Here is a 27652-nt window from a genome sequence, read left to right as displayed (position 1 = left end):
CAAGAGTTTTCAGTGGTATGCTTGGCATTTCCACATCTGAAACCAAATTGCTTATTGTTAGGAATCATAGTCTTATTGGAAGACGTTTTGTTATATGATACAGTGCTTTTGTTGACACCTGAAAAATTGCGTGGTCTAATTTTACTATCACGTTTAACATTATATCTACTATCAAAAGTTTTTGGCTTACTGGACACAGTACATACCTCACCAGAATCTTTGTTTTCAGATAATTTCCGATCTGTGCTATGTGTATTGTTCAACTCTTTGACATAACGTGAATTATTTTCGACTCTCCTGGCAACAGAAATAGTTTTATGAAGAGACGGGTCTTTTAAGTCAAGTAATTTCTCCTGGATTTTAACATTGTTAGTTCTATTGATGAACTGATCCCTTATGATTTCTTCATGTAACTCCTAAAACTTGCAAGTAACTGCTAACCTTCTCAAGGCAGTAACATACTGTTCAACTGTTTCACCTACCATTTGTGCTCTTGAAAAAAATTTGTGTCTTTCTACAACAATACTGGTTTTCTTACCAAAATTTTCTTCTAGTGCATTAAGTGCATCTAGATACTCATCAGACAAAACAGTTTCAAGTTTTGAACAATCAAATACAATTTCTTCTTCACTGAGATCTTCATCTCCGCCTACACATACCTTTGAATTAACAGAAGATACAATTGGTAAGGTTTTCAGTACTTTTCTACCTTCAACACCAAGACTGTGTTTGAGTAAGGCTAATTTTCGTGAAGAAAGAAATACTTCACCTCCTATTGCTTCCAAATAAGTTTCAAAAGATTCGCGCCAATCCTCCCAATTCATAGGAGGTATACCAGGATCTTGTAAGAATTTAGGTGGAGCTAGAATATTGTTAGTTTCCATGTTCAGGAAAAAAAAATAATTATAATACAGTATACAGAATAAACATAACAATAATTGGTATGAGGTATATGAATATTTAGCGAAAAGAAAAAAAAATAAACTAACAAACAAAAGGTAGTCACCGTTGTCTGCGATGAATTCAAGGAGAATATTGAAAACTGTTTGTTGCTGAGGTTAATAAAGTATCCCTCTTTTTTTTTTTTTTTTAGATCCCAGAATGCATTGCCAATTTCCCAGAGTACATTGCAAAATAATGAAGAAGATTGAAGAACAGTGGCAGGTGAGATGTATTAATCTTGTAATTCTTGTAGTAGTATCGTGTAGATCATATAATTCTTGTTGGTTTAAGTTATGGCAGTGCGTTTTAAAATGATCCTTTAATAAAATAAATGTAAGATTGTTAAACACCGTCACGTAGAAAGTCTTTGGTTAAAAGTAAATCAGCATCGGTAAAACGCGGTGAAACGCGTTGCTTAGTAACGATGAATACAAAATGGCCGGTGTAGCGTTGTTGCGTCACGTCCGCCTGACGTTGTCTAGACTCTTCCGCCTGACGCTGGGATAGCGCGGATGCAAGGGATTTCAACACGAGAAGTTCTACTCCTACACGCTTGCTCGCGCTATCAGTTGCTGGTGAACAGGTGGTGTTTTAAAAGATGCAACATGATTGCTCTTCGTTAAACAAGTTGCTAGTCTGGCCAAAAGACAATAAAATCTTAAAAATAAATTCGGAATATCGGCAATGTTTCAGTATAGCAGAAACTCGGATAAACACTGCTTCTCTGTATAAATAAGCAGTAGAAATTTAAAGTAAGAAGATAGATAACCAACGAAATAGTCACAACTCACAGTTTGATATAAATACAGCTTGAGAACTGCTTTTCTTGAGAATTGCTTTTCCAGGAATCGCTTGGGGGTTTTCTTCTTTGTGAAGTTTGTTTTCTTCGTTTGGCTTCTTCTTTTCAAAAGGTTTTTCTTTTCCTTTGTTGAAAACGATTTTAAAATTTGTTTGAAGACATCAAAGGGTCAAGCAGGGTTGTTTTCTTTCCTTCGTCGCCAGTTTTACAAGTAGGAAACACAGGAAGCTGGAGTAGTTTGATAGTCTAATTGTAGATAAGACCCTAAGATGTCACTACAAGGAAAGCTCAGCTCCAACTGCCCTAACATTCTTAAGTATACACACAGTGGAGTAAACAACATTCCACAGTATTAAAGAAACAGGGACAATTGTAAAACAAGAGAATGTAACAAGTACACCCCCGGAGAAAATACCTTAGCAGATGAACCTGAGCATGATAATCCAGATATGCCCATAATAGCACTGCTACAAAAGCTAAACAGAGACATGCATGAGGGCTTTGAGGTATCAAAGGCTAATCAAGAGAGCATTCGAGCGTCTTGTAGTCTGTTAGAGGTCAAGTTTAATGAGCTGAGCTCCCATACAGAAATACTAGAGGCCGGGGCAAAACAACTCCGTGACATTGTAAGAGACCACCGCAAGGAAATTAATGAGATTAAGTTTAGAGAGAGGGTACAGGACGACAGAGTAGAGCGGCTGGGAAATATGCAAAGGCGAAATAATATAAAAATTTTGAAGTTACCCGAAGGTAAAGAAGCTGCTGATGTTAAAAAATTTGTAGTACACTTTCTGAAATCTGAGTTAGAGCTGGAAGAGGATGAGGAGTTGATATTTGCAGACATACAGCGAGTACACCGTGATCCCTTCAGGCTGCATCCAAATAGGTCAAAGCCGAGGAAAATATTAGTCAACTTTTTAACGTATAATCTTAAGGAGAAAATGTTGTCAACGGCTCTGAAAAAGAAAAGCATAATAGTAGACGGAGTCAGGGTGGAAGTTAGATCTGATTTGTCACCAGTAACAGCGAACAGGCAGTGGGAGCTGGGTAAGCGGATAGAGCCACTCAGGGAATTGGGCGCCACGGTTCAACTTAAATTTCCGGCATTTTTTAAGGTTATGTGGCGTAATAAGATGTACTCATTCCGTTTTGTTGAAGAAGTAGATACATTCATCGAGCAGTGTAGAGAGATGGCCCATGAGGCAAATGTTTAATTTAATGCCTGGCTCAAGAAAGAGAAAAAAAAATAGTTGAAAGATAAGCCTGTATAAAAATGTATGTTAACTTTAGCACTAGCAGGGTTAGCACCACTACCAGAGGCACTCAAAAGGTCGAGGCCATGGGTAGATCGGTTGGGGTTCCCAATGGAGGGGTAAGGGGGAGAGGGGGACTAGGGGGTGGTTGGAGGGTGATTTGGTGGGTGGGAGGTGGGGGGAGAAAATCTCAAAAATGATCCTCAGAAGCGTATTTGCCACCAGGTTGATTAGGGCATTTTGTTTGGTAATTGATGAGTGGGGCTAGTGCTACGGAGCTGAAATTCCTGTCGTGGAATGTTAACGGCTTACGTGTAAGGTCCAGGAGACGGCTAATTCTAAAATATTTAGAGGACTCATTGGCGCATATAGTTATTTTACAAGAGACACATTTGACTGCCACCGAGTGCAAGGAAATTTTTGGAACTCAAAGGTGGGTTGCACATTTTTTTTATACACCTCAAACGATAGTTACAAAAGGGGTGGCGATTTTGGTTAGGCAAGGAGTGCATTTTTATTTTGAATCTATGGCAGCAGATCCTAGAGGGAGGTGGTTGATCTTACAGGCAAAAGTGGCAGGGGAAAAGCTTACTATCACAGGATATTATGGGCTAAATCAAGATGATGTGGGACCCTTGGATACACTGGCTAGTGAACTCCTGCATTTTTCAGGCAAGATCATTATAGCAGGTGATTTCAACACGGTCATGGAGAATAATTTAGATCGTTCAGGCAAGAGAGGGCAGAGTAATGTGAAAATGTCTAACAAAGTAAGGCTGCTGCTGACTCAGTTTGGTTTATGTGATATATGGCGGGTAAAATCTGGCCTACAGCTCGGATATACATATTATAACCGAAAATATAACCATAAATCTCAAATTGATTATTTTTTACTGGACTTGAGATTAATGGATCAGCTAATAAGCACTAACCATATAGGCGTTCATACTTCAGACCACTCTGATATAACTTTAAACTTGAGCTTCAAGATAGACCGGGTGGATTCAGCCTGGAGGTTAGATCCTACCCTCCTCCTAGATCAGGAATGTCTGAAAGTGGTAAGGGTGGAACAAGAAGTTTTTTTAGAGGCTAATCTGGGTTCAGTTAAGCTTGAGACAGTTTAGGAAACCTGCAAAGCATTTCTGAGAGGTAGGCTGGGAGCTTTGGGTGCAAGGAAGCGCAGAGAATATTATAAAGTGGTCTCAGATTTGGAAGAGAAGATCCGTCACAATGAAGCTAAGATTATTCCCGAGGGGGAACCTAAAATAACGGGTCAGGCGACGATTGATTTAGTAGGGTTGAAATCAGATCTGGTGGCGGTTCTTGCCCACAGAATTAAGGAAAAGTGGAAGCAAGTAATTAGGCACTACTTTAGTTATGGGGAAGGGTGCAGTAAATTACTAGCTTGGAAGGTGAAGAAGAACCAAGAAGGTAACACAGATACTGTAATCACAGAAAGCAGAGAAATTGCAGAGGCCTTCTTTGACTACTTTTCAAAGGTCTATAAGGAGGATCTAGATCCGGAGCCTCCGGACATCAGGGAGTGGCTGCAGCTAGTAAACCCACTTCCAGCTCAGTTTAAACAGAATTTGAACACTGAAATATCGATTGATTGATAGGCTTGAATTTGAATTTAATTTGAATTTAAAAACATTTATTGAGCGCACTTTTACCAAGCCGTTTCATGGCGCTTTTCAGATTGCGACCAGCATCAGCAGCAAGGGGAGATTAGGCAGCAAAAGCTCGAGACAAAAGAAAGGTTTTAAGGTTTTTCCGGAACTCTATATAGGAAGGTGAGGTACGGAGTCCCGCAGGAAGGGAGTTCCAGAAGGCTGGGGCAAGGACAGCAAATTTTGCTCCACCAGCTCTCTTCTTTTTGAAACGTGGAGTGACCAAGAGTGCCATGTGGGTAGAGCGAAGTTCTCTACCCGGCGTATAGGGCTTGATGGCAGAGCATATGAACTCAGGGGCGGTGCCCATTCTGGCCTGAAAGGTGAGGCAGCCAAGTTTGAATAAGGCTCGCTCTCTCACAGGCAACCAGTGTAGTGCCTGCAATAGAGGGGTGGCACTGTGGAATTTGGGCAGGCCATGAATCAGGCGAGCGGCCTGATTCTGCACTAGTTGCAGGCGATGGATAGCTTAGGCCGGCGCGCCATTATAGATTATGTTGCCATAATCAAGGCGCAAGAGCACCATTGCCATCACGATGATTTTTAAAGCCGGGAGGGAAAAGAAGCGGGAGATCTTTCTGATTGTCCTAAGGGAAAAGAAACAAGAAGACACCACAGAACTGACTTGGGAATGAACAGAAAGTTGTGAGTTGAGAAGAATACCGAGGGTTTTAACTTTGGGAACCGGGAGTGGGGGAGCACCAGGTGATGGGAGCCAATGGGAAGGAGACCAGGGGCTGCAACCACCTCCGGTCAAGACCAACTCTGTCTTGTCCGGGTTGAGTTTGAGGTGGTTGCAGTTCATCCAGTCCTGAATGAACAACATGACAGTTTGAACATTCTGGGCGGATGAAGGAGAATGGGAGAGGTTAAAGATTAGCTGGAGGTCATCGGCGTAATTAAACACCGTGACCTCAAGCTGCTGCAACATAAAAATGAGGGGGTAAATGTATAAATTAAACAAAAGAGGGGAGAGTGAAGAGCCCTGGGGAACACCACACACTACCTTGCGGGAGGCGGCAGTGAAACCAGCAAGGTGGACCGCCTGAGCCCTCTCGCTCAGGAAGGACTCGAGCCATGAGAAGGCTAGGCCCTCTATGCCCGCCGCCCTGACACGGGTGAGGAGGATGGAGTGGTCCACTGTGTCAAAAGCGGCGGACAGATCTAAAAGGATGAGGGCTTGCGGGAGGTTGGTGTCAATGCCTTCACGTAGCCCGTCCATCACTGAGATCACCACCTTCTCTGTGGAGTGGAGGGGCCGAAAGCCCGCCTGGCAAGGGGAGAGGCAGTGATTTATCTCCACGTGGGTGCTCAGGGTGCTGGTAACATGGGTTTCTAAAACCTTACCCAAACAAGGCAGGAGAGAGATGGGGCGATAGTTAGAAGGGGATGATGGATCGGCGCCAGCCTTTTTTAAGATTGGGATGACAACCGCAGATTTATGGAAACTAGGAACAACCCCATTACTGAGTGAATCGTTAAGGAGTGTGAGGGGCGGGATAGGACAAGCTAGGAAGATTTCTCTCAGGATGTGAGCGGGGCCAAAATCCAAGGGGGAGCCTGACTTCACCCTTTAAAGCAGAGGAAGGAGTGTGGCTTTGGTCAAGAGGGGAATGCTGGCTTTATTTCGATATAAAAATATCATAAAAGCATGTATAATAAATATAAGACACAGTATTTAAAACAATCAATTTCCAGATATACAAAGGGAAAAAACAGGAGGAAAAAGTGTTAAAAACAGTTAAAACAAGATTAAATTGATAATGAAAGCCTTCTTGCACGAATCAACCAACACCACTTTAAAAATTTTGACACAGTACAAACAATCAAAGTTGATGGGTCAGACATTAAAATACGTAACGCCACTTTATGTTGACGGGTGCCTAAAAGTCTGCATAAGGGTTTGAGCCATCGCCTCCTAGGCGCACAATAATCCGGACATTCGAAAAGAATGTGGGCTACCGACTCAACACGAGTGGGACAGCGCACACAAAAGGGAGAGATCTGGTTGGGCGATTTCCAACGGGCAACTATTTCACCTACTGGTAATGTTCCCACTCTGAACTTAAAGTACAGGGTATGATAAAAAGGGATGGAAATCATGTCTAAGTAGGGTTCATAGGCCACCACATCTTTAATCTCCAAAAAGGCTACAGTGGAATTCCAATGACTTTGATCTGAGAGTAGTTTGGAAGAGACCCAATCCCAGTACAATTTCTTGATCATAGCTTTAGGAGGGGCAGATCTCGATGCCCAAGCCTTGCCTAGCCCTATCTCCACTAGCAGCCGTTTTACGTCCCTAAACCATTTAATCCTAGACCAACCTACCATTGCCATTACCTCTGATAGCGCTTCTGCATAGAAGGCTAATTCCGGCACCCGCCACAACCGAGCCCAGAGAAGCAAGGGGCGAAGTTGCGCATGATCCTTGATCGATTTACAGCCTAAGTCAAGAGACACTAGGACAGTTGGAGTACTCGACGGGAGAGCCATTATATCTTTCAAAAATTTGCTCTCCGATTTTACTAGTACATCCAAGTTACAAGTACCCCACAGCTCGGCTCCGTAAAGGGCAGCGCTAACCCCTCTAGCTGAAATATCTTTAACGGAAGTGGAAAAGGCCATAAAGTCTGCTAAGGGAGGCAAGGCTCCGGGGCCAGACGGGCTTCCGTCAGAAGTATACAAATCTTTGATAGGATTAATTGCTCCAGTATTACATAATTTATTTAATAGTATTTTTCAAGGTCAGGCAGTCATGCCCGAATCCTGGAATGAGGCGGTTATTGTCTTAATTCCCAAACCAGGCAAATCCCCTTAATATCTTGATTCATATAGGCCAATATCACTACTAAATTGTGACTACAAATTCTTTGCAAAATTATGGCAGGCAGGTTAGGTTTGGTCATCACTAAATTAGTGCAGGATGATCAAAAAGGATTTATTAGGGGCAGGTTCTTGAAGGAACTCACCTTTTCATTATTTGGAGCTATTGATATGGCCACGGTCTATAATCTCCCGCTGGCAGTAATAGCACTCTATGCCGCTAAGGCCTTTGACCGAGTCAACTGGTCCTTTTTGAAAGCTCTCATAGGTCACCTTGAGTTAGGGAACGAGTTTTACTAGCACTCTATTACCTTTATATTGTTCTCCCACTTCTAAGGTACTGGTAAACTAAATTTTAACACAATCCATTAAGGTGAAGCGCAGCACACGGCAAGGATGTCCCCTATCCCTACTATTATTTAATTTATATATAGAACCACTAGCATGTAAGATTAGGAATGCAGATACCATACCACCGTTTGTTGTAGAGGGATGGGAGAAAAAAATAGGTCTTTATGCAGACAATATTATTATTTATACCTCGAATTTGCAGCAATCATTGCAAAGTTTATTTGAACTCACGAAAGAATTTGGTCAAGTCTCTGGCTACGAAATTAACGAGGACAAGACTGAAATTATGACCTGGAACTTAGATTCACAAGGTATCTTATGTAAAAAAGAGATGCGTTATTTGGGGTAAGGATCACGCATAATATTTCAGATTTAACAAGAATCAATTTTATGAGGATAAAAAAAGAAATAGATTCTATACTGCGTGGCTGGGGGCATTTACCACTCACCCTATATGTCCGTTCGAATCTGTTAAAGATGGTGATTCTGCCAAAAATGACTTTCTTGTTTGAGACAATCCCCCTGGTATTTAATAAGGATTGGTTTAAGAAGCTACAAAGCGAGATATGCTCTTTTATTTGGGCATCGAAAGGGTCCCGTATATCATGGAAGGAGCTCAGAAGAAGATGGGCTAAAGGTGGACTGGCGGCTCCAGATTTTATGTTATACTCATGGGCTTTTCAGTTAAAGAACTTTAGGATATTACTGGGTGTCCCGATGGCCACAGCTATTGGAAATATGTTTTTGGCTATGCTTAAGAAAAGCAACTACAATGAGGACATTTTTTGTGTAAATTTTCTGATCCAAAGTTTTTCAAGAAAGTAAGACTGAAAATCTTGCGGGAAGCGGCAGAGCTCTGGTATAAAATCAGGAGAGCTCTAAAAATTTCTTACTATGGATATAGGGCTCCCATTTGGGATGCCCCAGGCTCACCCCCCTGGTCTCAGGATGCATTGGCTATGCCGCTTAGAGCTGCAGGTTTACAGACTTGGGGTAATCTATTCCCTGACGGAAAATTGACTGATAGGGGACAGGGGGAAGCCACCAGGGGGAAAGGGTTTTCAAAATTCAAATATTTACAGATAGAAAGCTGGGCAAGTAAAATGGGTGTTGTGGTCGGCCTCCAGAATGACTTCGAAGATAAACTTTTTTCGAATCAAGTCTACAAGAAAGAAGTTGCTCTATGGAATTGGCAATGTTGGAGTTGGAGGATGGCTGGTTCCTGCTTCCAGAGGCTCTGTGGGGTGATTGCTTGCCGGACATCGCTACGGAAGATCAATGGCAAGTAGCGATGACTATGCTATATAAAATAGTCAAGTCTGCAAATTTAAGGCGAAATCTTTTGTTCACTATCCACAGAGCATATTGGTCTCCCACTAGACTCTCGAAATTCAAGGCTGGTGGCGTGGTGGAATGACCTAAATGCAGAAGTATCAATGTGGATGATTTGCATATGTTTGTGGACTGTCCAAGCATTATGGAGTTCTGGGAGGCCGTAAGTAAAAGCTTGTCACGGGCAGTTGATCTGAATATTGAGGTAAGCCCTGAACTAATTATTACTGGAAGATATGATTTGCAGAATAAGAATATTAATGATAATGTTAAGTTGGTGTTTTATGGAGGTCTGCTTGCCCGCAGAGAAATCTGTAAATTATGGGTGTTGCCTATATCCCCAACACTTCTGGAATGGGTGAAAGCTATGAGATATTTTGCTAAATTAGACTCTTTGGATCAGAAAAGGAAAAAGCACAGATTTTGGTTACCTTTTTTACAACATTTTGGTTAAGAGGGGGGAATAGGGTCGTGAATATGGCCTGTTAATACCAATCCAATGATTAATGTCTTGGCCTATCTCGCCGTCTGTTTTCCCTCCCTCAAGAGGGATACACAGGTAAGGTAGCGGCTGCCAGGGGGCTGTGGCCTCGGAATCCCAGATCGGTATGAACTGAGAGGCTTGGCACCTGTTGGTAAGTTGCACAAGCCCTACTCTGTAAAGCTGGTATAGGAGATAAAAAGCCTATAGAAGGTATTGTGTCGTTTTTTGAACATGGGTGGCGTAAAGGCTAATGAGGATTAAAAAAAACAAATAATAATAAATTGATTTCTAAGAAATAATTTCTGAACCCCAAAAACCCTAAAGAAAAACATTCCTGAAACATAAAAAATAAATATCAAAACACTCCTCAAAAACCTAAATCTAATATTTTACTCTGAATCCAATCCCATGCATGAACCTTAAAACTCCATTACCCTTAAAACTCCACCCATCAATGATCACAAAAATACCATTAACCCTTATGAACATATACCTGAAAACCAATACATACAAAAATGCTTTCACAAAACTGAAGTTAGCTCCTTTACCCTCAACCAATTCTCACGCCTAAATCATAAACGCAATACAGCCTAAACTCTACTCATTCCTTAAATTTAAAAACCCATAAATCCATAAAAATCAAATCCTTTAACTCACGGGTACTCATTGTACGACCCGCGGGCCACCTGCGGCCCGGCAAGCCTGCCTTGACGGCCCGCGGACCTTGCAGACATCGTACCTATGTTTTTAATTTTTCTTTTAAAGAGTGTCCGCAAACACTGCCGGTTGCAGCAGCGCGACTCTGAGAGAAACTGCTCTGTGGGGGCCCGGCGATTCCAGCGATAGTCAGAGTGGAGATGCAGGGACGCTAAGAAGCGGGGAAATACAACAAAGCCTCATTAACAAGTGAATGGTCTTTAAAGACCTGTAAAGTACTCTGGTGCGGCTGTGTGTGTGCCCGGGAAGCTGTCTCAGCCTGGGCTGACACACACGCAGGGTGAGGTGACAGAGGGAGGGAGTCAGAGAGAGGGAGACAGAGAGAGAGGGAGACAGAGAGGGAGGGAGACATAGAGGGAGGGAGATAGAGAGGGAGCGGTACAGAGAGGGAGCAGACAGAGGGAGGGAGTCAGGGGGAGGGAGAGGGAGACAGAGAGAGGGAGACAGAGAGGGAGGGAGGTAGGGAGGGAGGAAGGGAGAGGGAGACAAAGGGAGGGAGGGAGACAGGCAGAGGGAGGGAGACAGGCAGAGGGAGGGAGGGAGACAGAGCGACAGAGACAGAGGGTGACAGACAGAGGGAGACAGACAGTGGGAGACAGACAGAGGGAGGAAGACCACAGAGGGAGGGAGATAGAGGGAGAGGGAGAGGGAGAGGGAGGGAGGGAGACAGGCAGAGGGAGGGAGACAGAGGGACAGAGACAGAGGGTGACAGACAGAGGGAGACAGACAGAGGGAGGGAGATATAGGGAGAGGGAGCGGGAGGGAGATAGAGGAAGGTAGGGAGAGGGAGAGGGAGACAGAGCGAGAGGGCGACAGCGAGAGGGCGACAGCGAGAGGGCGACAGAGAGAGGGAGACAGAGAGAGAGACAGAGGGAGGGAGTCAGAGGGTGACAGACAGAGGGAGGGAGACGGTGGGAGACTGAGGGAGGGAGTCAGGGGGAGGGACAGGTAGACAGAGAGAGGGAGACAGAGAGGGAGGGAGACTGAGGGAGAGGGAGACAGAAGGAGAGGGAGACAGAGGGAGGCAGAGGGTGACAGACAGAGGAAGACAGAGATAGGGAGACCGGGGGAGAGGGAGGGAGGAAGAGGGAGACAGAGGGAGGGAGACAGAGAGAGACAGAGAGAGTCAGAGAGAGACAGAGGGAGGGAGAAGGAGACAGAGAGAGGGAGAAGGAGACAGAGAGAGGGAGATAGAGGAAGACTGTCTGAACTGGGGTGGCAGAGTGGGCTAAAGAACGGTGATGGATCAAACCCAGATCTTATGACTGGGTGTGAGTGTTTGATTGATTCAGATGCTCCGTCCATCACCACCCCCTTTTGTACTGCTTTTGGCCGCCATAAGTGTGGCAGGGTATGTTCAGACGTGAGTCCCTTGCTCACTTTGCCACTGGATTCACGCAAGCCGGGCTGAAGACGGCTGGAATTCCAGAAACCGGTCCTCGGAAGCTTGTTTCCGGCCCAGGGAAGACATGGCTTGGCAGTTCGGGCTGGACTGTTCCCATGAGGCACAGGGTCAGACTGATTTGCATATAGCCATGTCTGAACTGGGGTGGCAGAGTGGGCTAAAGAATGGTGATGGATCGAACCCAGATCTTTTGACTGGCGTGAGTGTTTGATTGATTCAGATGCTCCGTCCATCACCACCCCCTTTTGTACTTCTTACTCGATGTCGTCATTGCTTTTATTTCCTTCCTTCCATCATTTGTAAAGCGCTCTGATATCCTTCGGGATCTTGTTCGCGCTATATAAAACTTTATAAAGAAAGACAGAGGGAGGGAGGGAGACAAAGGGAGGGAGACAGAGGGACAGAGATAGAGGGTGACAGACAGAGGTAGGGAGACCGGGGGAGATGGAGGGAGACAGAGAGAGACAGAGGGAGGGAGATGGTGACAGAGAGAGGGAGGGAGACAGAGGGAGGAAGACACACAGAGGGAGGGAGGGAGAGGGAGGAAGGTGACAGAGGGAGGGAGATAGAGGGAGGGAGATAGAGGGAGAGGGCGAGAGAGAGAGGAAGGGAGAGAGAGAGGGCGACAGAGAGAGAGACAGAGGGAGTCAGGGGGAGATAGAGGGAAGGTGAGGGAGACAGAGAGAGAGGGTGACAGAGGGAGACAGAAGGAACATGAGGGAGGGAGACAGAGAGAGAGGGTGACAGAGGGAGACAGAAGGAACATGAGGGAGGGAGACAGGGAGTGGGATAGAGGGAGGGGGACAGAGGGAGACAGAGGGAGGGAGACAGAGGGTGACAGACAGAGGGAGACAGAGGGAGGAGGGCGACAGAGGGAGGTAGACAGAGGGTGATAGAGGGAAGGTGAGGGAGACAGAGAGAGGGAGACAGAGAGGGAGACAGAGGGAGGGGGACAGAGGGAGCCAGAGAGAGGGAGGGCGACAGAGGGACAGAGACAGAGGGACAAAGACAGAGGGACAGAGACAGAGGGACAGAGACAGAGGGACAGAGACAGAGGGACGGAGACAGAGGGACGGAGACAGAGGGACGGAGACAGAGGGACGGAGACAGAGGGACGGAGACAGAGGGATGGAGACAGAAGGACGGAGACAGAGGGAGGAGGACGACAGAGGAAGGGAGACAGAGAGAGGAGAGAGAGGGAGGGAGACAGAGAGGAGAGAGAGGGAGGGAGACAGGGAGTGAGACAGGGGGAGGGGGAGGGGGAGAGAGAGAGAGAGAGAGAGAGAGGGAGAGAGAGAGAGAGAGAGAGAGAGGGGGAGGGGGGGAGTCAGAGGGAGGGAGATGGTGACAGAGAGCGGGAGGGAGACAGAGGGAGGAAGACAGACAGAGGGAGGAAGACAGAGGGACGGAGACATAGGGAGGAGGACGACAGGGAGTGAGAGACAGACAGAGGAAGACAGAGAGAGGAGAGAGAGAGAGAGAGAGAGAGAGAGAGATGTGTGTATGCCGGGTTTGGTGGCTCAGTGGACGAAGGCGTCCGCTGCAGGGACCCGCGATCTACCTCATGGTCACAGTTTTGTTTGTAGCTCTAGCCCGCCCCCTCCCCCACTGGCCCTGCCCCCACCGGTGCGGCCCTTGGCGACAGACCACACTGTAAATTTGGCACCAGAGAGAAAGTTAGTGAGTACCCATGCTTTAACTCTACAAAATTTGAAACCTTACACCAAAACACACCCTAAAAAAAACTCCAGCCCTAAACCCACCCCCACCCCTGAACACTAAAAAATCGCTACCCGGCCCAGGAATCTGTCCCTGAACCCTAAACATACCACAATATCATAAAAAACATCCCTGAACCCCAAATGCCCATAATACCTTATACTCAAACACTCCTGAAATCCCTGAAAGTTCACCAAAACCCAGGCCCCACTCCCACTCCAAACCCTAAACATTCAAAATATACATTAAACCAAATGATTATACATATAAAAATATACATACGTTTTGATTTTATTTACAGATTAAATTTCTTTAGTTTTAATTAAACCTATTTTTACAAAACCATTTTTTAAAACTTACAATGTAAATTGAAATTATTGAAATTAAAATAAACTTTTGCTAATAAGTTAACAATATACTTAACCTAATCGTTAACATGTGCAATGTAATAAAATGTACTTTAAAGTAAAGGTCTGCAAGGCGAAGGCATTAATACTTGCATGGCCTGCTAAGTAAGGACAGGCTCCTGATAAGACACGCGGAGCCCACCTACCTTCATGGTCTTTACTCTCATAAAATGAAATGCTCTTCAGACGTTATTATGGATAAGTAAAAAATGTAAACCGAATGCTTGTTATCTGTGTAAAACATATTTCATTTAACAAGAGGAATGTGAGAAACCAACTTATGATTAAAAAGACTACCTAGAACTCCAAAATATTAACATAAAGCTGTTCGCCTTCTATTGCCTTAGACACTACATCTGACATGAAACAACGGAGGTGCCCTTATCGAGCTAATGTCAGAGATGTAGAACAAATGGTCTTTAAAACTAACCAGACTATAAATATTTTGAGAGAATGTTAAATGGAGATTGTCTCCACATTTGTTTCCTATGTGTTGTATTTGGATGTAAATCCCTCCCTGAGAATTTTTGTAGCTGGTCCACGGCTTAGTAGGGGCAAAGACCTGGTGATCTCTCTGGAAGCACATGTTCTAGGTAACTATTTGGATCTGAGCTTGAGTAGGTTATTTAAGGGCCATGAAACACTCTACAAAGGATGTGAGGAGGGTGCAACCTTCTGCATTGACTACCAATACAAGACACACGGAAGTCTATATAAATTCAAGTTGAAGTACTGAGAAAGACAGTGTATACCTCCCGGAGGCCCTCCAGATGCGGATTGCCTCAAGATTCGGATGAACTGTGGTGGTGATAATTTAGCACTTACAGTTCAGTGAAAATGTGGGCCTGTTAGTGAAGTAATGACAATTGTTAGCACAATGCCGAACACTTCAGGTTCTACAGTAAAGCCAAGAGTGCTATGTACCATAGTACTGTCTCAACCACAAACACAATGCTAGCCAACTTCCGACTGTGTCGTGGAATAAGGCATCAAATAGGTTACAGCATATGGCCAATTACCTCAAATTTTGGTACAGTAAACAAGCATTTACAATGCAACAGGTCTCGCAATAGCGAGATTTTGCACTATTGGCATTGTAAATGGCAATGCCTTTTATAATATAAAAAGGCATTGTCATTTACAATTCCAATAGGTCAAATTTGAGCAAAAGCAGACCTATTGTATTGTAGAGCGCAGTGTCACCAATCAAGTAAAAAAAATAAAAAAGAAACAGAGCGCGGTGTCCCTGAACCGGGCGCCACGCTCATCATTAAAGTTAAAACAAAAACAATTAAACTGAGCGCAGTGTCACTAAAGCGGGCGCCGCTCTCAACATGGAAATTGTTTTTTAAAAAAAACAAAAGGTGAAAGAACATGAAGTCCATGTAGTAATCATTTTCAAAAGCTTGGCAATTATGCAGTGAGTGCTGTGGGGGTAGGGGCAGCCGCTAAAAAGTTAGACTGGCATAGCGCTGTATACGAAAACAGGTGGGTGGCTGCAAATACAAACAGCCGCCACTGTTTGTCCCCATAGTCAATAAACAAATAGTGCTCACCCACATATAACGCCGACTGTGTAACTATCCAAGTAAAAAGTCCAGTCGTTATGGGGGGTAACAAATGCAGACAAAGAAGGTACCAAGGAGGGACAAACAAGCCTACTAACGAATCGGAAGCCATCATTTATGAAGGACAAAGACACATGCCAATGACAAATATGGGCGGAGAGTGGAAGGTGCTTCCAGTGGATACCCTAATACAGCATGCCTCGCAGAGCAAACAGCGCATGAGCGCCTCCCTTAGCCTCGACCTAAAAATGGCATTACCTGTAAGACCTATTTCATGTTACGTAGTTAAACTGTAGAAGAATCTTTGACCTCATAATGCTATATGAATAGCTTGATAGCCTATTATATCTAGGAGTTTATGGATATAAACTATGGGGTATATAAAGTGCATTTACCGTTGTTAATGGCACTTTAAAATGAAGAATGCAAGTCTAAAATGAACGATTTAAAACAGGGTGCCAAACAAAGGTTCAGAAGGACGAAATCCATATCAGACTTCCAGTATATCCACCAAAAAGAACTTTACATGCCGATAAACTAAAATCTAAGCACATAAACAATGGTTATCCTGAAAATCTGGCACAAGTCCAGCACTTCTGAATCAAACCTGGATCTCCCTGATTCATAGAAATGCTCGCTACTGACTACGAACTCAATTAATGACAAAATGAAGGAACTCTGTTGGCAGTAAAGATATGTGCTCATTGAACTCTGATATTTATTAGCACAGTGATCTCTGCAAGGAAGCCTACATAATCTTTTGCATGTCTTAATGTAGGTGACAAAGATTCTTGGAAGAAAAGTTGAAATAGCTCTCTTGCCTGTGCCAATTGTTACAATCAAGTGTCAGCACGTGCAGCAGGTAGTCTTCGAATTTTTGGCAATCCTTGCTTTATGTCGTCCAAACAATGCAGAAAGGTATTACATGAATCAGCATTTGGGTAATTATATCATTAACATGTGGTTCTATCCCATATTATACTTGCCAAGAATAAAAAAATGATGGGTGGTGTTTTGTGTTGAAGCATATCGGCATCCCCTGAACAGCTGTGCCAGTGAGACTGAACACTCAATTATAAGAGCAGGTCTTGCTTTTTCCATGCCTTCATTAAATTAAGAACCTTATTCCCTGCATGGTTCTCTACCAGTGTGGGCAACGAACTCTAGCAGCTCCACCCACATTACAATTTAAAAGTTGGAGAATGCTTCAGGTGGGGCAAATGGCAAAGAATAGGCACGTGTTTTAATAGATTACACTTCAAAATCTGTTAAACTGTCTCTCTATCTCCAAAGCAAATACAATGGATGAGTAGAACTTTTACCCCTCACAGTTGAGTAGATATCATAAAGGACTTTGGGCAGAGTCAGACCGACGTGATCAAAACCAGATAAACAACCCAATACACCTAATTACAAGTGTCATATGTTATAATGTTCTTGTAATACGGCAGACTGAACCGTGTTTGTGACAGATTACCCCATCTCCTAAAACTATAAACACGCATTTACAATGCAACGGTCTCGACTTTGCAAAAGTTAGAGCTATTGTCATTGTAAATGTCAAACTTTCAATTTATGTGTTGGTTTTGAAAACAGATAAATAAATGGCATTGTCATTTACAATGCCAATGGCTTAATCTCTCGCAAATGCGAGACCTATTGCATTACATTTCGCTGCCTGTGCTAGAAAAGTGTGGGGTGCAGGTCGAGAAACAACAGGATGCATGCATATTCCTCTAACAAGTGCAGTGGATAAAGGAGTGAGCGGGTGGGGGAGAGGCACGGGGCAGCGGGCGAGTGGGGTTCAGGTCTCGAGTCGGGGTACCAACTGGGTTGACGACGTCCCCCCACTTATTTTACCGGGTGGGCGCCTTCCCCCCTGCCAAACAGCTGGACTTCACTCTTTGGCCTCTCTGAGACGAGTTCGGAGCCCATTCAGAATGCTGCTCACGCGCTGGCTTCTCAACATGGTGGAGTGGTGTGGCTCACTGGTTAGAGGCGGCAGACCCGGAAGCAGAGAACGGCCCGGAAGCAGGGTTCAATTCCCGACGCGGCAGGGTCGTGGACCAGGGTCAGCGGACTCAATAATTCTCGCCTCGGTGCCTACTCTAACCAGGGATCACACTCGGCAATCTGGGCATTAGCTTGCCTCATCTCTACAACGGCCCCCCACATTCACCGGGGATGCCTGGTTTCACCTTGGAGATACCCAGTAGGGACCATCTCACAGGGATAGCCAGGACGGGTTCCCCAGCGGTCTACAGCGCCACGACGCCTCAGGGCAGCAGTGCGCTTTACAAGAACACATACATTACAACATGCAAACGCATCTATGGGGTGGGCGAGGGGAGGCTATGAGCCCGAAAGGGCAAGCCACCTTTCGTGATGTCACTTCTGGTGACAGCGTCCTCCCACTTCTGTTTTTTGGACTTGTGCCCTGGTGGGGCTGCTGGAGCCGAGAGTGCGGAGGGTGCATAGAGTGGGCAATTCAAGCACATAACACAGCAAATGTTAAAAGATTGGGTGGCATAGCAAGCATTGAGCTGGGCTACGGCAGAAGGGAAATTAAAGTTTGTTAGTCACTACCTAAAATATCAACTGACTATCAACGGCAGAAAGGGGCTTCGAAAGATGGGGGAGCCGCTGGTGTCCTTGGTGCTTGCGCAGGTCGGTGGGGGTCTGGAATGGCGCTATTGGGGGTTGGTTCTGGGCGGTCGAGGTACGGGGGGATGGAGATATACGGGCAGCTGCAGGGCTCATTGCGGCTTGAATGGTGGTGCAGTCTGAGGGGAAAGAGGTCTTGTGCCGCACACGGGGAAGGACCGTGGACCAGGGGTTAAGCGCTGTCGGGTCATCGGGGGGCGGCCACGGGGGGGCCTCTCGTAAAGACCCGGGGTGCTGTTGGAGACTGCCGGGTTGGTTGGTTGCTTAGAGTTGTAGTTGCCGTGGCCAGTGGCTGCATATTGGTCTGTGGATGAGGGTATTTGGGTTCCCGAGGGCAGGGAATGCGGGCGATTGTCTCAGACTAGTTACCCTAAGGTTTGCTGTTTGGGAGGCCCCCCACACTGCGCAGCTCCCAGCGGGCAGGCCCAGGCGTGGGAGCACTCCGGGGCAACAGCTGTGGAGAGGGATGGCGCACCCCCTGGTGAAGGTGTCAGACTCCGCTCTGCAAGGTGTGCAGGAGGCCGCCATCAGCGGACTGCAGGAGTGCTTCACTCATGGGTGCGAATGTGGGCTTGGTGGGCACGTTGTGTGTTGGGGTGATCGGGGTGCCCGTTGTATGCAGCACTTGGCACGGAGGCGCTGACTGAGTCCTTGGTTAGGGGGGTTGGGCGTGCTCTTTGTGTGGAATGGGAGCCCTTTGCGGGTGTCGTGTGGGGTGGGCATGGGACCGCGCGGGGTGGCAGCTGGGCCAGGATGCGGGCCACACTCGAATGGAAATACTGCAGGGCTCTGAGAAAGCGATGCTTGGGTTGGCAGGCATTGCAAGGAGACGTGGGGTGCTGTTGGAGGCTGCCGGGTTGGTTGGTTGCTTAGAGTTGTGGTTGCCATGGCCGTGGCTGCATATTGGTCTGGGGTGAGAGCATTTGGGTTCCGGAGGGCGGGGAATGCGGGCGAGTGTCGCGGACCAGTTCCCCTTATGGGTTGCCGTTTGGAAGGCCCCCCACACTGCGCAGCTCCCTGCGGATGGGCCAAGGCGTGGGAGAGCTCCGGGCCCGCAGCTGCAGAGAGGGCTGGCACGTCCTCTGGTGAAGGTGTCTGACTCCGCACTGAAAGGTGTGCAGGAGGCCGCCGTCGGCGGACTGCAGGAGTGCTTCACTCATGGGTGCGAATTTGGGCTTGGTGGGCATGTTGTGTGGGGTTGATCGGGGTGCCCGTTGTCTGCAGCACTTGGCACGGAGGGGGGCGGCAGCTGAGCCAGGATGCGGGCCACACTCCAGCACACTATGCCTGTGGTAGCGGGGGATTAGCGCACAGCAAGTCAATCCTTTTTACAATCATGCAGCGGAACATGTTAGCAAGAGCGGGGAGGGGGGCAACAAAGTTCACGCGAGGAGGGAGCGTTGGGGCCCGACTTACTGCTGGAGTAAAAGATTCCTTATCTTTTTCATGGGGCGAAACAGATGGCCCCATAAAGACGATAAGAAACCTTTTACGCCACCAGTAAGTCAAGTAAGCCAGTCTGAAAAGGACAGGGCTTACAGAAGAAGAAGCACGTCATTAGGGCCTCTTCTCCAATGGCTGGCCACCGTTTAGGACGCCAGCCAATGGAAAAGAGGGGTGGGGCTTAACCTTGGTAGTGAACAATCCTCTATCTCATTAAATCTCGCCAGCTCGACTCCGCATGTGCGCAGTCTTTCCCAGGCCAAGAACTAATAAGGCCTAAAGTCCAGTATAATAATTTCTCAACACTCCAAGAAGAGGAAGACATAGAAATATTGTCATACCTTTTAGAGCTAGGAGACAAAAGGTAAACGTTGCACAATTAAGCCTTTTAGAATGTTCTAGATTAAGACCAAAAAGTTTTAGACCTAATTCACTAGTCAACACCTGCCATCAGCTAAAATAGACTCTTTTCCTGATTGGAAGTACAAAATACACATTGATGCGGTACTACCTTAAACAGTGCATCCAATTTACATGTGTGTTATCCTATAGGTGATAAATGTGTGTAAGAAAAAGAGCCTCAATTCTTGTTATATGAGTACAATGACAAGGCAGAAGCAAGATAACAAAAATTATTTTCATCTGCTGATGTAGGCATCACTTCTGCTAAGGAGCTCCCTGTGTATTACTAGTAGTAATTTCTATGCAAATGAGAAAGGAAACCGCACACGATAAGACTGGATTATTTTTGATTTAGTCATTTAACATACATACCATGGTTAAGCTATCACTAGCCCAGGGAGTGAGAGCAAGAGCTGGTTCCTGCAAGCTTGTGCAGACCACAAATCTGTATGGAAATACTCTCAGGCCTGCAAAAGATTAATGAAAAGTTTAGTTATTCAACTATTTAAAATAATGCATTCCAATTTAAATTATAACAATACAATCTAACAAACAAATAGAAGAGGCATTATGAGTTTAAATTAACAGAACCTACATATCCTCTTTCTAAGATAGATCAAAAGCAGGCATTTTGGAACACAGACTGCCACCAAGACCAATATTGCCAAGTAGATTAATTTACCTGATGTAGAAGCCACAGCGCAACACACAAGTCAAACAATGAATCTCAGTGGCCAAATAAACTACTTTCTCTTTAAAGATTGATACAATGTACACTTGGGGCCTGATCTCGTTCGGAATGCATTGCAAACGAATCGGTTCCGAAATGCTTTCCAGATGACTCAGATCGGGGGAGTCCGACCGAGTGAGTACGATGCATCCGGATACGATTTGGTCCGACTCCCATTGACTTCAATGGGAGTCTGTGTTTTGAGCGCGAACACAGGCTCCCAATGAAAAATTGGGTTGTTGGAGAAAAGCATGCACACTGTGGCGGGCACCCCGTGGTCCCTGCAAAACTGTGCATGGGTGGGAAGAGGGGACCAATGGGTACCCCAACTGGCACGATTCGGAGGGCCCAAGGTGAAGGGGGGCCTGCTACGGGCCCTGAAAGAACAATTCCCGAAGCAGATTTATTTCGTTCAAACTGAATCGGAAAGGTTGTCCTCATCTTCGCTCGTTCGAGAACCAAGTCCAAGGAGCTGTATGAATCAGATCCGGAAGGCTCGTCCTGTACGAATGACTTTCGGAACCGATTCGGTTAGCGCTAATGGTTTCCAGGCATCGCACTTGGTCGTTCGGAACTGGGAACGATTCGGTCGGAAACAAGGGCTCCGGATTGGATTCGGCAAACCTGAATCTGAATCAGAGCCCTTCAGAACGACATCGGAATCGACCCCAAAGTGTTACTTAACAGTATTCATATTGCCATAAGTGCTAACTGAGGTGAGTGCTTTATCAAATCAATCAAATATATTTCGGTTAAACCATTCTGGCTGACTCGAAAGTGGTAGGGTTATGCCACAGCGACACTACGGGTTCAGAATGGCTTTAGGACCATGGCAATTTAGGGCATGGGATTTATACCAAAGACTAGCCATGAATCTTAAATTCTGAACAATGCTAATATTTGTCCAGGCCTACCCTGATCGTTTTCTTTCCAATATAGCATTTTTGAAATTTGGATTTCTTCCCCATTTCCATCTTTTTAATTTGCGACACACTGACACAAAATAATACAACTCTTCACATGTAAAAATCATCAAAAACTGGTACTCAGTTATCTATGCTGTATGTCCATTTTTCTTACTATTTGGATTTATTATTCTTAGGGCCCCGTTCAGATGGCCAAGGGGGAAGCAGGAGCTATTGGTGCCAACCACGAAGGCTGAGGCCATTAAATCCTGACGTCATGGGGCCCGACCTACTATGGATCTTAAGTAACTGGGTGAAGTAACCTTATAACACTTAACTGTTAGTCATGGAGTGGGTCAAGCAGTCCATGGCTTCTTGGTGGGAGGTATGCATGGGGGTGCAGGGTGGGGGAAGACAGGCTCACAACTAAAATTGTGTTAAAATGCAGCAGCAACAAATGACAGTTCAGCCAAATACTTGCTTTTTTAAAAAAAAAAAAGGAGGATTTACTTATGAACACAGAGTAAAATACAATGGATCACTGACAGAATCTCAGAAACAAAAATATTGTGTGGACTGAATATCGTGTCAAAAATATCAATGACCAAAATATTGAGACGGTAAGTGCGCATTCTTTACTATTTACTTTTAATATTTTTACCTCCACAGCTACCTACCATGCCGATATATCATATATGTGGGGTTATATATTGTAGACTTTTGCTAACCTACAGAAACTTATCTTCGCAATATTTTTGTCCTCAATATGCTTGACACAATATTTTGTCTACTATATATTTTTTCCAAAATTTTATCTAAACACCAAAGAAAACATTCAGAAACAATACACACAGTCCCCTGAGGTGAGGACTCTAGTGTTTTATAACCGGGTCCCCGAGTCAGTCAGAATATCTTTATTCGACTTATTACAAGTCATACAAAGAACATAAAAGAAAAAAATAATTACTTTGCAATGCAATGCCTACTATACATCTATTTACATTTCCCACACATAAAAACCTAATAAACAAACAGAAGAAAAATTTTAGACATGGATAAAATATTTCTATACAAATCTATCACGTAAACATGCTCAAACAACAAGAGAAGTTTTAAAGTAAGCTATGGCTAACAGGTTTCGCCCGCATTGCGGCTACCAGAAAGTTTGCCATACAAAAAGTAACATGTATGTTAGGTAGTAGTTGTAGAAAGAGCAGGGCTGGTCTTACTTGGACAAAACCAGCTTTTTTCAAAATAGGCAACAAATATTTCTTTCTATGTTCATGGTATATACTACAAAACATAAAGTGCAGAGTATCCTGCACCGAAAAATTGTCGCAGCAGCACGGTGGGGCCTGCTCAGGCTTCTGCCAGGTCTTAAATGAACCTAAATAAAAATGTATCAAATTAAATCGGAACTTTGATAATAAAAACCTGTGATATGGGAATGTGACAAAGTTCAAGTAGGGGGCGAGTGAGGGTGTACAAACCAGGAGGTTATGTGCCCTTACTGCAGGTTTCAACAATTCGAGGTCCTCCCTCCGTGCTTCCTGCCTATCCCTAAATAACTCTTTGATGGTTACTATTTCCTGTCTCCTAATATTTTCCGGAGATAAAAAAAGATCTGGGCGACCCAGATCTGCAAGGGTTTTAGCTACGTATGCCAACCAAGGGATACTGGTGTATTTATCCAAAGATAAGACATCGTGCAAAATCTTGTGGTTCAGAGGTAGGTCATCATTTGTCCACAATTTCAGCCACAAAGTTAGCGGAGCAAGGCTCAGGGTATCAGACAGATGGGGCAGACCCACCTCCTTATGGATGGAATACGTTGGGGTGGATTGCGGGACTGAGAGCAAGGATCTAATGAATCTATTTTCTGCTCTCTGAATTGGATCCAGGTTTACGTAACCCCACAGTTGGGAACCATAGGCCGCTATAGCCACTGGTTTGCTCTTGTAGATTTTCAGAAGAGCTTGCATGGGCCTAGCCCCTAGCTTCCCAGCAAAGCCCAAAACCGCTGAGGAGGATCTTATTACCGCCAATCTTTTTGCTCTTATCTGAGGGCCCCAAGTTCCTTTCTGGTCAAATATTACCCCCAAGTATGGAAATGTGGACACGTTGGTGACCGGGACTCCCCTGCAAAAAAATGTTTTGTGTCTTTTTTTGTTGCATTCACGCCCCATGACCATTGTGTGTGATTTAGAGGCATTGACCTTAAGGTCCAGCGTCTCCATGAAGCTACCAAAAGCGTCCAGGAGATGCTGTAGGCCAACCCCAGTGCGGGCTATCAGCACTGCATCGTCCGCATACAGGAGCGCTGGAATTTTCACATCTCCTGCATGCGGAACGTCGGCTGCCTGTCCCTGCAGGTGACTGCCCAGCCTGTTGATGTAGATGGTGAATAATACAGGGGCTAGAATACAGCCTTGCCGCACCCCTTTAAGGGATTTAAACAGGGGGGTACGTCTGCCATCATTTGTGACTCGGACAGCTGCAAAAAGCTCCTGGTGCAGTTTAGCCATAAACACAACCAAAGACTCATCAATGCCCATCTCCAACAATAACTGCCACAATTTCGACCTATTCACCAGATCAAAGGCAGAGGAGAGGTCCATAAATGCAAGGAACATGGAGCCCTCCTTTGCCACTGTATATTTAGAAATTAATAGATGTAAGTTTATACATTGTTCGATCGTCCCCTTTTTTTCTCTGAATCCATATTGTAGTTCAGACAGCCCTCCACGGCTCTCAACGTTGTCATTAAGTCTGGCTAGAAGAACTCTGCCTAATATTTTTACTGTTGAGTCCAAAAGAGATATGGGCCTATAGGAGGCGGGATCATCTCGCTGGCCTTTATTTTTATAGATAGGGACTATGGTGGATGTGGCCCAAGAACTGGGTACATGGTTGTTGGCTGCGTTAAACACTTTCGACAATACCGCCGACCACAGTTTGGGAGAGTACATGAAAAAATCAGCGGGAACACCGTCAGGGCCGGGAGCTTTATGTCTTGTTGTGGCCATCAGGGCTTTTTCTACTTCTTCGGGGTTGAAGACCAACGGGTCTGCCACTATAGCAGGTACTGAAACATCTGCAGTTCCTTTGGACCCACCCTCATATACATTTTTGAAGTGGTTTAGCCATTTGTCGTCGGTGATCACACAGTCCATAAGCGCATTATTGTCTTCAGAAAATAAAGGTTGTCTAATGATCTCCCAGAATCTTTTACTGTCCTTCAGTACTGCAGCTGAGAGGAGATTTTCCCATGCTTCGCGTTTAAGGGATTCTTTGCGGTTCTTAATGGCAACCTTGTAGCGTTTCCTTAATCTAACAATATCCTCCCCAGCCCTGGGAGAGGTTTTTAACGCTGTCAACAATGCTCTGTGTGCTTTTGAACAAGCAGAATCAAACCAACGTTTTGTTCCAGAAAATCCTTTTTTTGGTTTGACCAAAAGATCCTTAGCCACCTGGCCACAAATTTCCTCAAAAGCCTCTATAATTTCTTTACCTTGCGCCCCCGATTTTTGACAGATGGCCACTTTGTCCTTTATTTTTGGAAAATTTATTTCATAGAAATTATCCTGGATCACTTTGGCCCATTTCAGTCGTCTGTCTTGGTCGCAGGGTTTCAGGGGGTGTGCTGGTTTAAGTGCTTTTGGCGGTGCTCCCATCTGGCCACCCCAGGCCACTTCAAGTAGTACAGGGTTGTGGTCACTGTAGGGTATTATGACTGTACAATAGACCATAGACCGGTTTAAAATACCTTGTGAAACAAAGATGTAGTCTATCACTGAGCCATGGTGACTGCCAATGTAGGTTGGCGCCCTAACGCCCTTATCGGGTTCATAAAGGTCATGGTTTGCTAATAATTCTTCTAACTCAGGCCCCTCTGTAGAGTGTTCAAAGTGGGGGCCCCGAGGAACCTCCTCGCCCCCCTCAGTTACATCGTCACCTCTTCCCATACAACCCAAATTACATAGATGAATATTAAAATCTCCTAATAGGATAAACTCATAAACTAAATAGATATTCTGAGACACTTTATTTAAGATATTATCTAGGTTAGCGACATTACTCCCACTGTGCTCGCTATTCCTAGAGTTGTAAAAATTAATATATATCGTCCTGCAATTGTTACTAGTCATCCTTTCAACCATTAGGATGTTTACGGAATCTGTATTTATCTGCCTATAGGTGCCCTTCAGATCTAGAGAAAACACAATGGCCAAACCTCCTTTAGCTCTGCCCATGCGGCTAGGGACTGCAGGGATAGAGAAGCAGGTGAATCCATCCCACCAGAAATTAGCCGATATGTCCCACGTTTCTTGCAGGGCAATTATATGTTGCTTAGAAATAAAGCTCACACATGCTTTGTCCTGTCGTTTTGCAGATGAGCCAGCTATGTTCCATGTTATAATTTTACAGGCGTTGGTAGGTAACCTCAGCTCTTTTTCCCCCAACAAACACCCCTCAGCTAAGCTTAAGGATCTGACCGCCTTGTTCTGAGCTACCTCAGGTGCGTTCTGTGTTGGAACGATGTTCAGGGTTGACGCTATGCAACCCTCCCCCTGGTATGATAGCCCAGGGTTGTCCAACGAGACATAACTCTCAGGTGTTTCATAAAATGTAAGCAGGCGGCGGGGATCATCATTGGTGTAACACTGGCTAAGGTTTATTTCGGGTCTAGCTATGGACTCACTTGCTCGGACATTGCAAGGTTTAAGTCAATCGCAGTTGTTTAGATCCGCTAAGGGAGCATGCCTATTCCCCAATCCGCCCCCCCAATCAAAAGGGGTAGCTGCCTGACTTTGACCCATAGCTGCGATGTTCCACATAGGTAAAGGGGTATTTGGGCGTATCGGAAAGTAGTCGTTTCTCGCCCATGGTACGAACCTATTGATTCGCCCAATGGGATCTTGGCCCATCCAACCCGGGCCCCAACCATTGACGGCAGGGTCTGGTGGCATGGGAGGCCACAAATTTGACTCATGCGCGTGGTTAGATCTTCCGTGCTCAAAGTTAAATATAGGCCCAGGGCGCTCGTTGGGGAATCTATGTCTAAAACCGCCTTCCCAGTTTGGGGCGTTATTCGCTCTCCTAACTCTAGTAGGGTTAGAAAAAGTAGGGAGCTGAGCCTCACTATAGAAGAATTTTAGGGTGAGCGGGACTATAGAGCCGCTCCGCCTTTGGGGTGGGAAGATGTTATTCAAAATTTTTGGAAGGACTTCTGTGTTGGCAAAGTTTATAATCACACAGTCCCCCCTTAAATTTTTTGGGATTGGACAAAATCCAAGGTACCCTCCTGGTCATAACAATATCCCTTGCTAAACTATCCATCCCTTGGGGGGCCATGGTCATGTTTGTGGTAAGCCAATGAAGAGCTTTATCCTTCAAGTCCTGTTTCGATTCTATTTTGTTTTGTGCTAAGACTGGGACATTTGCTAGTACTAGCAAAACTGGGGAGGCTTCCAAAATGAATTGGGCTGATACATCCTCATGTATTGTCCCAATTATGTCCCCTGATGATGATGTCGGCGCGGCTCCGCCTGCTAGGTCCTGAATGGGAGCCGTTAATAGAGTTGAAGCTACTGCTAAGGGCCCCTGTGGCAGTGTAGGCTGTGGGACACTCTCATTTGGTAGAGCCTCTACGGCTCCCGATGCCAATTTTGTGACAAGAGCAGATAGATTGGCCACCTCTACCACCAGATTACTTTGTGCACCCCCGCCTTCTTAACCTCCGAAGTTAATTTGTCCAGTTTACCAATCAAGGGCTTGATGATTGTCCTAATTTTTATATCAATCATATCTTGGATCCGATTAAAGAGTTCATCATCAATAATACGTCTGGATTCTGCTTCGGCATCGAAGTCAATTTGTTGCACTTCACGTCTTGGGGGTGGTGTAGCTGCCTTTCTCCTGCCTTGTTGTTTCCCCCCTCTCTTTGAGTGAGATTTTCTACAGGTTCTCACTGGCCGTGGAACGGGCTGCCCCGGTGACGGTACTTCCTCGATGGAAAATGACTGGTGATTATACTC

General features: G+C 45.3%; 1 protein-coding gene across 1 annotated transcript in view; it reads right to left on the bottom strand.

The window, feature by feature from the left end:
* SLX4IP (SLX4 interacting protein) overlaps positions 1 to 27652 on the bottom strand; it is a 616355-nt gene that overhangs the window by 144999 nt on the left and 443704 nt on the right. The window contains exon 6 of the mRNA XM_086925435.1: positions 20352 to 20446. Within this exon, the coding sequence (XP_086781561.1) occupies positions 20352 to 20446 (95 nt within the window). The remainder of the gene's footprint in view (positions 1 to 20351; positions 20447 to 27652) is intronic.

Source organism: Lissotriton vulgaris, chromosome 6 (genome assembly GCF_964263255.1).
Source record: "Lissotriton vulgaris chromosome 6, aLisVul1.2, whole genome shotgun sequence".
NCBI classification, from domain to species: domain Eukaryota; kingdom Metazoa; phylum Chordata; class Amphibia; order Caudata; family Salamandridae; genus Lissotriton; species Lissotriton vulgaris.
The sequence above is the reverse complement of the archived record's forward strand: the minus strand, read 5'-3'. Positions and strand labels throughout refer to the sequence as shown.